Source organism: Nothoprocta perdicaria, unplaced genomic scaffold, assembly GCF_003342845.1.
Source record: "Nothoprocta perdicaria isolate Ctin4 unplaced genomic scaffold, notPer1 scaffold_39, whole genome shotgun sequence".
Classification (NCBI taxonomy): Eukaryota; Metazoa; Chordata; class Aves; order Tinamiformes; family Tinamidae; genus Nothoprocta; species Nothoprocta perdicaria.
Window position 1 is genome coordinate 1,316,147 of NW_020455632.1, and position 12,927 is coordinate 1,329,073.

Here is a 12,927-nt window from a genome sequence, read left to right on the forward strand (position 1 = left end):
GGGGGGAAAAAAAAAGAAAAAGGAAGACCTCCCACACACCACCAAGGAATTTACAGTGAAAATAGGAGAAAAATAGGAGAAASAACAGGGTGATGGGCCAGGACACCTCTGCTTCCACGCTTTGCCTGACGACGCAGGAGCACGTCCTGGTGCTCCCTCCCGTTCGGCCACACCTCAGATCCTGGCAGCAGCTTCTGCTGTGTTGGCAGGTTGGGAGCTGCTTGGTCAGGGTAGTTGCTGCCAAGCCGGTGAGCTGAGGGAGCTCCGTGAGGGGTCAGGCCCGTGCCAGGCCCGTCCGCCAGCGCGGCAGCCGTGTGGGCAGAGCGGGGAAGCGTCACCGTTTGGACTGGCAGCGAGTCAATACGTTCAGCTTGCTTTGCCTAACCGCTCTCCAAGACATACTGTAATAGTTATTCTGGCCCTTTCTTTGAAGTATTGCAAAAGATGCCCTGGTTTTTGATACCTACCTACTTTGACAAGTTATTTTTGCCACCCACCCACCCTCACTTTATAAACGATGCTCGTGGTTGTGAGTGAATAGCCCAGAGTCATAAAGCAAATTAGCGACAGCTCCGACTTTATTTTCTCCCTATCCCAGGGTCTTTGTTCAGACTGTGGGCCAGGCAGCTTAGGCTGGTCCTCGTGCTGGTTTCCACCAGCCCAGCCGTGCATTTTTGCTCTCTCCCTCACACTTAAASTTTAGTACGTGTCAGGCCCTTGGTTAAGCCATCTCAGCAGGCAAACTCCTCCAGAAACGATGCATTTTTGTTGGGCTGGTTTTCTGCTGACTGTGGGATAGCTGAGGTTTCAGTGAGTGTTAGAGTTGGCACAAGAAGGGCCTGGGACTGTGCAGTGGTGGGCAGGAGAAGGAGAGCTGGTATGCTGGCTAGCAGCTGCATTTTGTTAGCCTGTTTGGAGCTGTAAATGAAGATGCTGACATCTCCACGTATATTTTTAACCTGTTATAATGCCCAGTTTAAAGGTTCTCAATAACTGTAGCAGCTTGAGTTGAATTCTGTACTGTAGTAAACTTCTAGTTAGAGTATTTTCATGGATATTTTAATTCTTTCCTCTCTTTCCTCATTATTGCTACTAAAGCGTGTTTGGTGACTTTCAGTGAGTTAAATACTAGTTTGAAGAGAGAATTTTGCTGCTGCTGTGARGTTATGTTATATATTTGTGATAAATAGAAGTTTGTTTGCAGATACTTTGACTCTTAACTATTTGAAGTCAAGTATCTTCAAAGGTTTCTTTTATACTGGAGTGAGTTTGCCATCTTATCTACTTAAACCAAAGAAAACTTTGAAAGCTGAGTTTAACYGGTGTTAAAACAGCAAAATCTGCTTTCATGTGTGAAATTTACTTTAAATGTGAATGCAAATTACATTCCAGTTAGATAGTAAAAAGAAAAGCTTAACACTTTGGTTTATTCCTTGATAAATAAAGACAGGTACATGACACAGACTTGCACGTGTAAGTAAGATTGGAAAATGCCATTTTCTCCTTGACTTTGCAGKTCACTGATTTCTGTTTCCTGGAATTCAGTGACTTAGACCCACAAGGAGAGGATCCTTGCCATAGGGGCTTGATGCTTGGCATTTAAAGATGGGCTATCATTTTGTTAATAATCGTATTTTAGTAAGTAAAAGCTGTGTCCAGTGCATCTTCCAAGGAGGATTCTGCCATATGCACTCTATTTCTTATTTTTTATTTTTTAGCCTTCTGATTTTCAGCAGCTATTCACTTTAGCTCTCACAAAAGAGCTCAATGTGACCAAGTCTGAATTCTTCTGACTTGAATTCCCTTTATGACCACRTACAGCAATATTTAGTAATGTAGTTTTCAGCTGTGTGGGTCTTCTGTCAACTGCTTTTGTTATTGTTAAGATCCATATATGCATTTTTTGTGGTTCTTTGCCTCTGTTGACTGTCTTTGGAGTGTAATCAATCTTTCAACTTTTTGTTTCTAAAAGGTGAAAAAAGTGCTTCATTACGTTAATGAATGGCCCAGGGGATTAAAATAGATTAAGGTGCATGGTTTGAGCACAAAGTTTATTGAACTGGTAATGATTAAAAGGAGYCTGCTATTCTTTGACAGAAAGAATATATTGAAAATAGAAAGCAATTTTTACCTGTAAATGTGCGTTGCCTAATTCACACTGAGCATAATTTTGCAAATAGTGCATCTTTGAAATCTTGGGCACTTGAACTACAAAATTTTGTATTGTCAGAGAAATTATAGATTTTATAATTATATCCTTGAAAATATCCAACAGTAAAATAAAACTGAAGGAAACACTGTATAAAACCACCGATGTTGTTTTATTGTGGTAAAGTAAGTTATACTGTTAGTGAAATTGCTGATCTGATTGAAGGGTTACAAAAGTAAATTGTATTTATGTTTGGACTTCAGCAATGCATGTTTGTGTTTGGTTTTTGAAGTAAGAACTATTCATCATCCTGTATGTTTTTTTAAAACATCTTTAAAAGCAGGGAAACTAAGAGTCAAGATACATGTTACGATTTATACAAAGAAAATCCTAGTGTCTCATCTCTTTTGTTGCAAGCCTGTTTGGGAATGGCAAGACTAATTAATTGATCTCTTGGAACAGATGTCCTAAGTCTAATATTAGATGATAGCGAAGACGAGAATACGTCATCAATTTTTGAAACGAGCTGTCACTCAGGATCACCAAAGAAACAGTCATCAGCTGCTGTACATAAACCCTTCCTTCATTTTACAATGTGAGTATCTCTCTAAGTGTATTTAACTTGGTAGGCAACAAYTCTAGGAAGTTACTAGTTCAGGAGAGGTAACGAGGATAATCTGTTGTTTTGCCTGTAATGGGAACACCTAAGTGCATGAGCAAGAGTTTTAGCTTTGGGAATGGGCTTAGGAAGGGCCATGTCTTGGGCACCAGAAAGTTTGCAACAGATGGATGAAGCTTAGAAGTAAGGACCGTAACAGCAGTTCTCATTTGTTATAAATTTCATGTTGATTTGCAAGGGGAAAAAATGAAATAAATACCTGATGGGTGAATGTAGAGAGAAAGGGGCCAAATTTTACTCAGTGGTGGCCTGTGACAGGACAAGGGGCAGTGGGTGTAAGTTGCAACACAGGAAGTTCTTCCTCACGCGGAGATGGAACTTCTTTCCTGGGAAGGTGCCCTGGAACAGGCTGCCCAGGGAAGTCGTGGAGTCTCCTTCTCTGGAGATCTTCCAAACCCACCTGGATGCCGCCCTGTGCCCCGTGCTCTGGGTGTCTCTGCTGGAGCAGGGGGTTGGACTAGATGATCTCTAGGGGTCCCTTCCAACCTCAACCATTCTGTGATTCTGTGGGATAACTGGGAATGTTTTGGAGGGAGAAATTGAGAGGTTTGCTTTGTAGGAAACATTACAGTGACAGTCTAAGATTTGTTGGCTTTTTCTTGGCGTGAAATTCTGTTGGACTGCAGTGTATGCAGCTGCTTGGGTGCATTATATATTCAATGTATTCAGTACTTGGAACGTTATTTTTTTCCTTTAGTTTTTCATGGAAAGTTTTTGGGGAAATAGAATTTAGAAAGTGTGTATGAAATCTGAATGAATCTTCTCTCTATAAATTCAGTTGGCTACAGTAATAACAGTTATTTGCTTTTTTTTTATGAAGAATAACTTTAAAATATTTTTTGTCAATTCTCCTGGGAGGCTGTTTAATAATGAGGCTAGAGATCGAAAATCTGAGAGGTATTAAAGTTTTGTAGAGCCATCTTGTGGAAAAATGCGAAATTTTTGCTCCTGAAGAATGATGCCAAAACAGCTTTTAGAGAGAGCTAAAAAAATATGGATTTCATTTAATTCAAGTAGTGCAGGTACCCTGAGAGGTACATGGGCAAGCATGGTAATGCCTCCATTCAATACCACAATGTCTGTTTATGTGGTTGTGTGTCTAAAGGAAATAATCTAGAAGAATATGTTTCTTTTTGCAACATGCCTAAATCTCAGTATATTTTAAGGGCTTTACATTGTTGCCTGTAACTTCCAGTACCAAAACTAAGAAACCAAAGGCCACTGTAGTCATTWTGAAATGTCTAATGAATAATGAAAGCAGCCAGTGTTGTTTCACTGCCAAAACTGAGTGATCTAGACAGAAAAATAGCCCAGAGGAAATACAAATTAACTTTAATTCTTTATTGCTTTATAATCAACTTGCTTTAAATGGGATGGGCTTTTAATAGAAAGCCTAACACATCTTTTCCTGCCTTGTCATTCCAACATCTACCCCTAAAGCAGGGAAACACACACCTTTATGTGAAATCCCTAGGATTTCAGCTTGACAGTGAAAAAAAATAAGTTTATTTACATTTGCAGTTTTTCCTTTAAAATTATMAGCATCTGCCTCCTGTCAGGAAGTTTGCTATGTAGAAGCTTAGAATATACTCTCTAAAGAGTTGTATTAATACTGAACAGGGTCCTATTTCTTAATTYAGCAAAGTATCGAAGTGTTAAGTTATCCTTGGAAGTGTTGGCCAGCCTTTTTAAGGGATGAATAGCTTGACCTGGTATCCCTGGGGTTACTGAAGAATCGTTTTTGTAATTAAGCCTGAACTAGGCATAATTAAATGGATATTTACCATTGGAAAATGAGTATGGAGCACAATAAAGCCTGTCCATGATGACAAGGAATCAGTTTTAAATAAACTAATTCTAATCAAAGGTTGCATCAATTGATATTATGTGCATGGCTTTGCACGGATGAGCTGGAATAGTAGTATTGAGGTGTATTAGRGTCAGCAAAATCTTTTTATTGGCTGTCCAGTGGGAAACCATTATATATTATTTGTTTTCTGCTGAGAAAAACAGTACCTTAATACAATCACCCATGCATATGTTGATAAAACTTGCGTGTTAATTGTTTATTAAATATTACTCTGTTTCAGGTCAGCTTACCACCAGCCAACCTCTTTCAGACCAAGGTTACTGCTCTCTGGAGAGAGGGGCTCGGGTCAGACTTCGCACCTTGCTCCAGCCCTGTTGCACACTCTGGAGAAGTTCTCTGTACACAGGCTAGATCTGCCAGCACTTTATTCAGTCAGTGCCAAAACGCCTGAAGAATCATGTGCACAGGTGACAGCTCGGGTTATCTCTCAATATCACYTAAATTTTGTAACTTTGAACCAAATGAGTTATCTCTGAATGAAGGCAGTTAGCTGACATGAAGTGTAAAACGAGCTTTTTCTAGTCTCCTTCTATAATGCATAGTTAAAAGAAAGGTGTCTCCAGAGGGTGATTCACATCTCTCCAGTGGCTTGTGAGAGTAATTAAATTTTTAGCCTGACTGTTCAGTCAGGTACATAATGTCAAGTAAGGTAAATCTGGGTGCTAGGTTCTTGACTTTCATTTTTATTAGCTCAGGTGTGAGTTGAGGTGATGCAGCTCAATTCCTTCCTTTTAACTGTGCGTTTCAGAAGGGGTTGTGGAGAATTTTGCACTGATTACAGAAGAGCTTAATTTGCATCTTGATTGTTCAGTCTTAGCAAGCTTTTAAAACCTGTAACAAGAAATAGATTCATAGTCTCTCAYTCATTGACCTAGAATTGGATGATGCAGCTAACAGTCACTAGTGCTTGTTTGAAAGCCTTTGTCACAAAATAATTTTATTTTACTGGGGCATTTCTATACCAAATGCTACAATCATGGGTCATTTTCTAGTCCACGAGAGTTTTATTTTTCACAAGGGTTAATTAAAATGAGTTTCTCAGTTAAAATACGAGTGTCTCTTTTGACAGATCTTTCGTGAAGCTCGAAGAACAGTACCAAGTGTTGTTTACATGCCTCATATTGGTGATTGGTGGGAAGCTGTCAGTGAAACTGTGAGAGCTACTTTTCTAACTTTGCTGCAAGATATACCATCTTTCTCCCCTATTTTCCTACTGTCTACCTCTGAGTCCATGTACAGTGAATTGCCTGAAGAGGTAAGTTTATTGTGAAAGAAAGCATTGTTGGAAATGTCTATGTACTTCAAAATGTTTTGATCATTTGAAACCCAAAAGCAGTTTTGTACTTTTTTTCTGAGTTTAAAACATTTAATTTCACTGTTTTTTAATAAAAAATATAGTTCATAATGTAGATTTTCATAATCTTTATACTATTCTTCTGCAAAAAAACTCACTTTTTTTTTTTGGGTTGCCACTTTCTTTTCTGAAGAGACAGTGTTTCTATAAGGAAGCCATCAAGCGTATTTTCTACGACCTACTGCTGAAGGTCATGATGGAATTCTATTAATGCATGTGGTTACAGATGTGTAAGTTCAGAAGAGCCTGTTCAAACTGATGAAATTTGTCGGAATATATACTCCAGTGTAAATAAATGTGTATTTAGTTTTAAAAATATAAGCTTAGTTTTGCATCTTCTTAAATTCAAAATATTTCTACAGTGTTCTTATGTTTTGAATGTTTCGTTTTATTATTTTCTTTATCCTGTTCTTTCTGCTCTTTTCACTGCAGAGGCCTTTACTAGAGCCATAGRATGCTACAAGTTTGGTTATTAGACAAAATTCACTGAGAATTTCACATACTTTTTTGTGTGCAGCTTTGGATCTGTTCTCCTGTAGCTAAATTTGAAATTTGTGACGAATGTTTTAATAACGCCATTAGTCGTTTAGCTTTTGAGAGAATATCCAGTACTAATAGGGACATGGACATTATTTTGCCTTTTAGGTGAAATGTATCTTCCGAATCCAGTATGAAGAGGTTTTTTATATTCAAAAACCRAGTGAAGAAGACAGACTTCGGTTTTTCAGAGGGTTAATTCTTGATGAGGCAGCAATGCCGCCACCAAGAAGGAAACAGGCTGGTAAACTAAGTTACAATAAAACTACTAATAATATTATCAGAATGTTTTGGTCTGTGATATTGAGGTTGTTGTTTTTTTTTTTTTTTTTTTTTTTTTAAAAAGGTTTGTCTTAATTGCAGTTAGTATAATTAAGACCTTCTTCTCTGGAGGTCTTCCAAACTTCTAAGAGAAGTTCTTCTCTTAGACCACCTTCTCTGGAGATCTTCCAAACCACTTGGATGCCACCCTGTGCCCCGTGCTCTGGGTGTCCCTGCTGGAGCAGGGGGGTTGGACTAGATGATCTCTAGAGGTCCCTCCTAACCTCAACCATTCCGTGATTCTGTGATCAGTACTAAGTGTGTCACTTGGTAGGAGGATTGAAAGAAATGAGGTGCCCACTTTTGGAAAATGGGAGAGTGGAGGCTAAAAATCCTCAGACATTAAGTAGTTAGTGAACAACAGAATCACGTCGTCGATTGCTAATATTTCCTTTGTTTTCTGTGTTGTTTTTTCCCTAGCTCTTCGTGCTTTGGAAGTTCTTCCCCTTGCCCTGCCGTGTCCCGCCCGCGAGCTGTCGGAAGCGGAGAAGCAGCGCATGGAGGACCAGGAGGAGAACACGCTGCGGGAGCTGCGGCTCTTCCTCAGGGACGTTACCAAGAGGCTGGCCACAGACAAGCGCTTTAACATCTTCAGCAAACCGGTGGATATTGAAGAGGTCTTGTTTCAGTAATGTGCAAACAATGAAGTTGAATCTGTTAGAATGTCTTTTTCTAAAGAAATGGATGAGTTGATAAGCAAAATAGATATTTGATCTGTGATCTTTCCTATCTGGAATTTTCATTTCTGCTGGTGAGGTAGTTATGAGCTGTGGTCAAGGAGTCAGGACCTGTTATCTGGATGCACCAGTGATGTCCTGAGAAACTCAGTGCTGTCAGTTGTCCAGCTGAAATCAGCATTTAAAGATCCCACTTCCTATCCCTTTCAGTGCTCTTAAAATATTTGAAAGCATAAATACACATTTCAAGTAATAAAAACAAGGTACAATACTGTAATACTACAGGGATTGATAATATTGGGGRAAAAAAAAACGGAGCACTAGTAGTGTTGTTAAATGATTTTGTCCCTAATGCGTATGGATGCTGTTTCTCCTGGATGGTAACACCCTGCAGAGCATTAACTGGTTGACAGTAGAGCATGCACGTTTAACTGACAAGATATGTTAATTTGCAAACCTGTTGAGATGCTGGCACAGGAGAAGTGTAGGATTGAGCCTGACTTTGAGGCATGTAAAGAAAGAAAGAAAATTACCCTCCTTGTTTTATAGATTGGGAATTGAAACATAGTGTATTCAAGGGCTTGCCAAAATTCCACTAATATATGACAGCACTAGAAATTAAATTTAACCTTTTTAGTCCCACCTGGTGCATTAACCAGAGGACTGTCTTTCTGCACGAGAARTCTATCTGCTTGGCCTTCTGAGAAAACGTGCCGAACTTGTTATACTGCTATTGATGTTGCAAAGGGAATGCTGCTATGTGAAAAGTCTAGGATTTTCCTGACTAATTCAGCAGCAATGTTCACAATTTACAGTGAAGATTTCTTTCTGATATGAAAAGGCGGGGTAAATAAATAAATAATACATCATGGCTTTCAGATCCCTGAACAAATTATCATTATCCTTTAAAAATACATAATTTCATTTATAGATGTTTCTGTAGAGGAGATTTAAAAAAAAAAAAAAAAAGTCACTTTATTTTTCATCATAAAATTCATTGTATGCTCAAGAAATTAGACACTACTTTTAAACTACAACATTTTTTTATTTGAATATCTGCAGATACTTTATATTAAAAAAAGGCATCAGTATGGCTTGATCAGAATGTGTGTGTTATCCAAATTACTCTTCAGTATTTTGGCAGCCAATGTTATATGTGAGTGATTTCAAAATAGAAGAAGCAGTTCCATTGCAGAAGCTGCCAGTATTTTAATTGATTGTGATCTTAATCATAGTGAAACATTCAAGCATAGATTTATTTTTATTTTTTTCCTTGAAGTAGATAATCAATTYCTAGGACTTCTGGTGAATTTTGTTAGAGCAGCTGTGCTGATGTGTTGACTGCCAGGCTTGAGCTCCATGCAGTGTCATTATGTGTGTTAAATACCAGTGTGCCCTGGTGGATGCGGAGTCTCCACCTCTGAGCTAAGCTTAGAGTAAGCTATGAACTCGGCCCACAAGGCTTTTTCTTTAGACTGTCCTGCTGTAAAGTCRATTTTATTTCTTCAGTCAATAATACATGTCTTGGTTATTGTACAARTGATTATGGGGCTTTTTTTCCGGAAGATATTTAAACGTTGATAATTTACCCATTGAATTTTAAGAGAACTTTGCAAAATGTTCAACATGTAGCTTCTCTCTCTCTCTTTTTTTTTTTGCTTAGCATTTTAGAGTAGGCTCTGCTTTGCTTCAGAAATGCCATTAGCTTCATTTGGACAGATAAATTAGCAAATTGCTGAAAATAATAATTTTAGAAGCATTATATATATATATATATATTAGTCTGATGGAACTTTTCCATTTTCAACTTAAATTTATTTAGCAATCAACATAATATGTTTAGTTAATGCATTAGAGCTAAGCATGTGGCACAAATGTGAAATATAAAGAGGTGAATTTGGTAGCATTTAAATGAAATGTGTATGGTCTTGTGTCACTTCTGGATGCTGTTTGATTGTAGGTTTCAGATTACCTTGAAGTTATCAAAGAGCCGATGGACCTATCAACAGTAATAACCAAAATTGATAAACACAACTACTTAACTGCCAAGGACTTCCTAACAGATATTGATCTGATCTGCAGCAACGCGTTGGAGTATAATCCAGACAAAGATCCTGGAGGTAAGAACCTACTTGGTTYTGACCAACCTGAGCTAATATTCCAAAGCTCATGGGACATCGTAAGAACAGAAGAACAAAAGCACCTAAGGTTGTTTTCTACCTGTATTAAATCTTGTAACTTTGAAATTTGGTAGCTCCTTCTCAGTAGGTAGAACTTCTACACGCATACAGCAGCAAAAAAGAATAGTTTGGGAAAGCTCTGGAGGGAATTCTCCAAATTCTGCTCTGGAGGGAATTCTCCACAAAATCTGGCAATATCCTACTTTTATTTGCACGTGGACTAAGAGCATGAAATTCGCCCAACAGAAAATAAGAGCTAGGTATTTGGAGTAGAAATAAAATAAGATAAATTGCCAAGCAAGGAGGTCTGTTGCTTTTGATTAGTAGGTTATGTTGACTGAGTATGATGGCATATTTTCAGATTAAAAAAAAAAAAAAAAGAAAAAGCAGACTGAAATGCATAATAAATCTGTTCACACCCAAAGCAATGAAAAAAAAACATTGTAAACCTACCGTTAATTCCACATAATATGTTGGAGAGGTGAGCATTGCCAAAAGAAGGTGTTTCAGTTGGCAGCTTCAAGTCATCAGTAAATTATTTAAAATGCTAAGCAATGCCTTTTTTTTGTGTGTGTGTGTGTAATTGTATTTGATATATGTGATACTTAGAAATCTGGGCAAGGATCTACAAGTGTAGCTGAGTGTAAACCGAGCAGTTTAGCTATCATCAGATACTGTTGCTGTCACTTCTTGGCCTCACGTGCAGTCCAGCAAATGCATCTTGTCAGCTGTGAGTCGATGCCTTGAGGCTGTGGAGCCTGAAGCTCAGGGCTGTGTGTGTGTTGTGCAGGGTGCAATCTGGAGATGGCTTTTTGAACCCAGTGCTAATTTTCATCTATAGAAAATAAAGCTTTTTTTTTTTTCCAGTGTATGATACATTTTGTATCTCAACTAAAAAATTATTGATAAACTTCTGAATTTTTTTCTCTCATTTCTCAATGACACTATCTAAGGACTTCTAACATTTAAGTGATATAAACTAATGAAAGTTTTGATRTAAATTTGGGACTGCATCTCTGACAAGCATGATGGTGTGTCTATCAAGCAGACCTGTTGTACATGACTGACATGTGCTTGTAACTTATAGTCTGTGAAAGACTAGAAATAAAATATGAGCTCTACTGTCCTTAATAGGTCATCTGGATCTTTGGGTTTCATTATTTAATGCTAGGAAATGTAGTCTGAAGAGGTCCTTGCAGTTGTAGAACAGGTGACTGTGCAATGTAATACAGCAAAGACACTCTGGAGCGTATTTGGAGTTAGAAGTGCTTGCTGACTCCTTTGCCAAAGGGGAAGAGTCGTGGGAAATGTATTCAGGAGAAGAGAAACAGGATGTAGTTCCTCCTGCCCTTGGGACAGAGCTGGAAGAAGTGGTCCTAGCTGTTTCTTGGTGAATTTGTGTTTCTTGCCGTTAAGTTGAACCTGAAGAATAGGTCTGTGTTCTGCGTTGTCACAGATTGCCACTGCATCATGAAGACAAACTTCTACTCTTCCTTTTCTGGCCTTTACACTGACGTTTGGGAGTAGTAGGATAGTATAAATGTCTATATTAAGAGGAAATAGCATAGCAAATGGATCTACCAGACTCTGTACCCGGATTTTTTTTTCTCAGCACGTCTGTTTTGATTAAAAAGAAATAAGCCACCACTGTTAGCCCTACTGAAATATGTACGTGTGTGTGTTTGATTAATGTATTTCTGGAAAGTGAACCAGGGTGAGATACAGTTATTTCAACAACAAGCTGCTAAGCAAGATCAGAAACTTAAAAAAACAAACAAAAAACCCCAACCCTTTGTTCTCATAAAAGCTTTGATCAAAGGCCTTTAAAATTATTACCACTATTTCTTTGAGGAGGCCCTGTTAAGCTTTTTCTTTGACCAACTTCTTAAAAGTCTAACATTGCACAGAGGGTAGGTGTATTTTTATGGACACTCTGGACAGCGTAAAAGACAAAAATCACAGACGCACGCGGGGAAAAATTTGCAGTTTCCAGGTAATCATTTAATTAACTGTGGTATGTTTCCCTAGGAAGTATAGCTAGGGCTCAGCTGAGCTGGATGCTGAGTATTCTCTTTGACTTAGCAGTTTTTCCAGCTGTAAAACTTGCTCTTTTTAGATTTAGAAACCTTGTTTAGGAAATGTTCACTGTTACCCTTAATTGTTGTCTTTAGTGACTGTTGAAACAGATTAAATCTGTTAATTGTTTAATATAGTGTAGACATTAATGTTGATGTTTGCTGTTGAAATACCTGCATCAGCTGTAAAAAGCAATTCAGTACGGATAAATGGACAAATTAAACATGTTTCTGCTAAAAAAAAMCAAACAATGACTGTTGTAGATTTGGTTAAAAAGCATCATTATAGATGTTAGTTTTTTTTTCCCATATATGAGATTATCCATTTAGTTACAATTACTTTCAGAATTTCAAATACTTAACAAGCGTTGGAAGATTTTTTTGTGTGTTTTGTGGGAACTATTCTTCTGTGAAAACATATTTTCTAATGCGTCATGCTTTGGCTTCATTGTGAGCAGTATTTTCTGTACTCTTCCCCAGACAGAGAAGAAAATTTAGAAAACTTTGAGGTTTATTTCTTGCCAGTTTCTCTCAACAGATAAAAATCTGCAGCAGCTGCTTAATATCAGCAATGAAATAATCTTTTTCAGCACATTTTTTAATCATCTAGGATATTTATTAAATGAAATGTCAGCATAAATGAAGACTGAAAAAGGGAAAACAACCTATAGATCGAGGGAGTTAAGCCAGGTCTAATGGTTTAACTTTGCATATTCAGAGGTTGTCCCTGGTATGGTTTTACAGGCAGAATAGTTGTATGAATGTTCCCAATGTGAACTGTACATTAATTAATTTCTGGGTAAGTTTGATATATTCCTTGGGACTCTGCACTGTATTCCATAATGTCATACAGCCCTGCCTGTGCAAACTGGCTGGTCATGTTGATTCCAGCAAGTTCCTGAGAAGTGCAGGTTGGGTTGGGTATATTCCTCATGCACTGTTTGCCTTTGTTTACAAAGGGCACCATTGATTAAAGCAACAGTTTGTACACCAGAAAACTGCTTTATCTCTTAAATAGCTGGATTGTGATTATTAAGCATGCTGTGGTATTGATCTGTCTATATTTTATGCCAGTATAGATTTTC

General features: G+C 37.9%; 1 protein-coding gene across 1 annotated transcript in view; it reads left to right on the forward strand.

Annotated features, from left to right (window-relative positions):
• The window catches only part of ATAD2B (ATPase family, AAA domain containing 2B), a 54,737-nt gene that overhangs the window by 21,673 nt on the left and 20,137 nt on the right, over window positions 1-12,927 (forward strand). Inside the window, exons 16-21 of the mRNA XM_026044906.1 lie at window positions 2,612-2,744; window positions 4,919-5,105; window positions 5,768-5,953; window positions 6,698-6,833; window positions 7,331-7,527; window positions 9,548-9,707. Coding sequence (XP_025900691.1) covers window positions 2,612-2,744; window positions 4,919-5,105; window positions 5,768-5,953; window positions 6,698-6,833; window positions 7,331-7,527; window positions 9,548-9,707 — 999 coding nt within the window. The remainder of the gene's footprint in view (window positions 1-2,611; window positions 2,745-4,918; window positions 5,106-5,767; window positions 5,954-6,697; window positions 6,834-7,330; window positions 7,528-9,547; window positions 9,708-12,927) is intronic.